The sequence below is a fragment of the Arabidopsis lyrata genome (genome assembly GCF_000004255.2).
Source record: "Arabidopsis lyrata subsp. lyrata unplaced genomic scaffold ARALYscaffold_178, whole genome shotgun sequence".
Lineage (NCBI taxonomy): Eukaryota > Viridiplantae > Streptophyta > Magnoliopsida > Brassicales > Brassicaceae > Arabidopsis > Arabidopsis lyrata.
The window spans coordinates 14,116-15,941 of NW_003302428.1; the positions used below are offsets into that span (position 1 = coordinate 14,116).

General features: G+C 43.6%; 1 protein-coding gene across 1 annotated transcript; it reads right to left on the reverse strand.

Annotated features, from left to right (window-relative positions):
• Positions 1 to 658: 658 nt before the first annotated feature.
• LOC9298837 (probable inorganic phosphate transporter 1-3) lies at positions 659 to 1,823 on the reverse strand (the record flags this gene model as incomplete). Its single annotated transcript, XM_002862715.2, has 1 exon — positions 659 to 1,823. A coding segment is annotated over one exon (966 nt), but the record flags the coding sequence as incomplete, so codon positions are not given.
• Between the last annotated feature and the right edge of the window lie 3 nt (positions 1,824 to 1,826).

Genomic DNA, 1,826 nt, shown 5'->3' on the forward strand with positions numbered 1-1,826 from the left:
GACGAACTGTGGGTCGTATTTCGAGCTAAACGAGATTTCGTGGTCGCTTCTCTTCTTTAAGATTGAGATCGTTCTTCGTATTCTAGCCGAGTTCTTCGTGTCCTTGCCGAGCTCTTCGTGTTCTTGCCGTGTCAGCGTGATTTTCGATGGATGTGACAGGACTAGACGTCCTGCTTTTATAGCCCCGCAGAGTAGGGCATACTCTGACAACTTTTACCGATTTTACCCTTGGGTGTGATGACGTGGCGGATCCGTATGGCGGTGAGATCGTCTGGGCTTTACTGCCTTTAGGCTGCGGCCCGCTTCATTGACGGGCTTCCTTCCTCAGGTTGGGCCTTGTATCTCTAAGGCCCAATAACTCCCTCAACAGTGATATTGATCCCTAAAATTACATCCGCTAGCCCTTATATCATTCATGTCAAACTTTCCAATAAGCATATTTTTCGTTTGATTGTTCATGTCTTTATTGCTTCCAAACTTATAGCATTATACATAGTTGGTTAGATTGTTAAATCTAGTTCTATATGGCCTAATTCCACTTGAAATTTTTTTACCAATGAATAATAATCTACAGACGTTGGATATATTGTTGGGTTTTAAAAAGGTGAAAATAATATAGAGATTTATATATATAAAGATAGCTATTATTTCATGTGTATTCATGGGCCGTGTTAAGCGGCTAGAATTTCACAGTTATGAACATAACATGAGTTTACTTCTTAACAGGTTGCACACACATTAAAACAAAAAGCAAAAGTAGAAGTAGTACACCATTGCAAATATAATTCACTCATCGCAAAAAAAAAACGTAAAAGGTAAGAATGCACAAAACCAATGACAAATATATCACGGCATAATCATTTATCAACCTCAGCCTCGCCGGAGAGTTCTTCAAGGGACTTGCCTTTGGGCTCAGGGACGAGGAAGGTGAAGAGCATACCAACAAAGTTAATGACACCAAGCATGATCAGTGAGTTCTTGACTCCGATGCCCGGTGGGTATCCTGCGTCTGTCTTGGTCTTATCCTGTGGCTGAGCAGCATATAGGAACCCGAAGGCTCCAACGATAGCTCCAGCCTTACCTGTCGCGGCTGATATTCCATGGCACGTAGATCTAAGCCTGGCCGGAAAGATTTCAGCTGGGACAATGAAAGTGGTTGCATTGGGTCCAAAGTTGGCGAAGAAAAATGTGAGTGAGTACATAATCACGAATCCGATACGATTATCTGGTAAAATCCAGTGGTTGTATGGGAAGGCAATGGCGAACATAAAGACCGTCATGAAAAAGAATCCCATTAGTTGGATCGCAAACCTTCCAATGATATCAATAAAAGCAACCGTGAACCAGTAACCTGGGACTGTACTGCAAAGGGCAATGAGAGTCTGAGCCTTAGCAATCTTGAAAACCTCATGGATGGCGTTCATAGTGGCTGCCTTTGGGATCCATCCAATGGCCGAGAAAATATCCTTTTGGAACAAGTTTTGGCTGTAGAAGGCGATGTCAAGCAAAAACCAAGTGGAGGTAGTCCCAAGGAGATGAAGCCCATGGCGTCTAAGGAATTCCTTGGAGAACAAGCCATAGTTTAGTTTGGGGTCCTCCGCCCTTTCTTCAACCTCAATATCCACTTGTAAGACCTTGGACATGTCTTGTGTGGCTTTCTTAATGTTCTTGGCAACTAAAGCAGTGTAGCGGGCAGTTTCAGGCATCTTCATACGCCAGTAGTAGGTCAAAGCCGCGGGTAAAGCGCCAAACATGACAATGATTCGCCAAATGTAATCAGCTTGAGGAGGCGTTGAGAGAATCCTGTCTTGGGCATACGTCGGCGA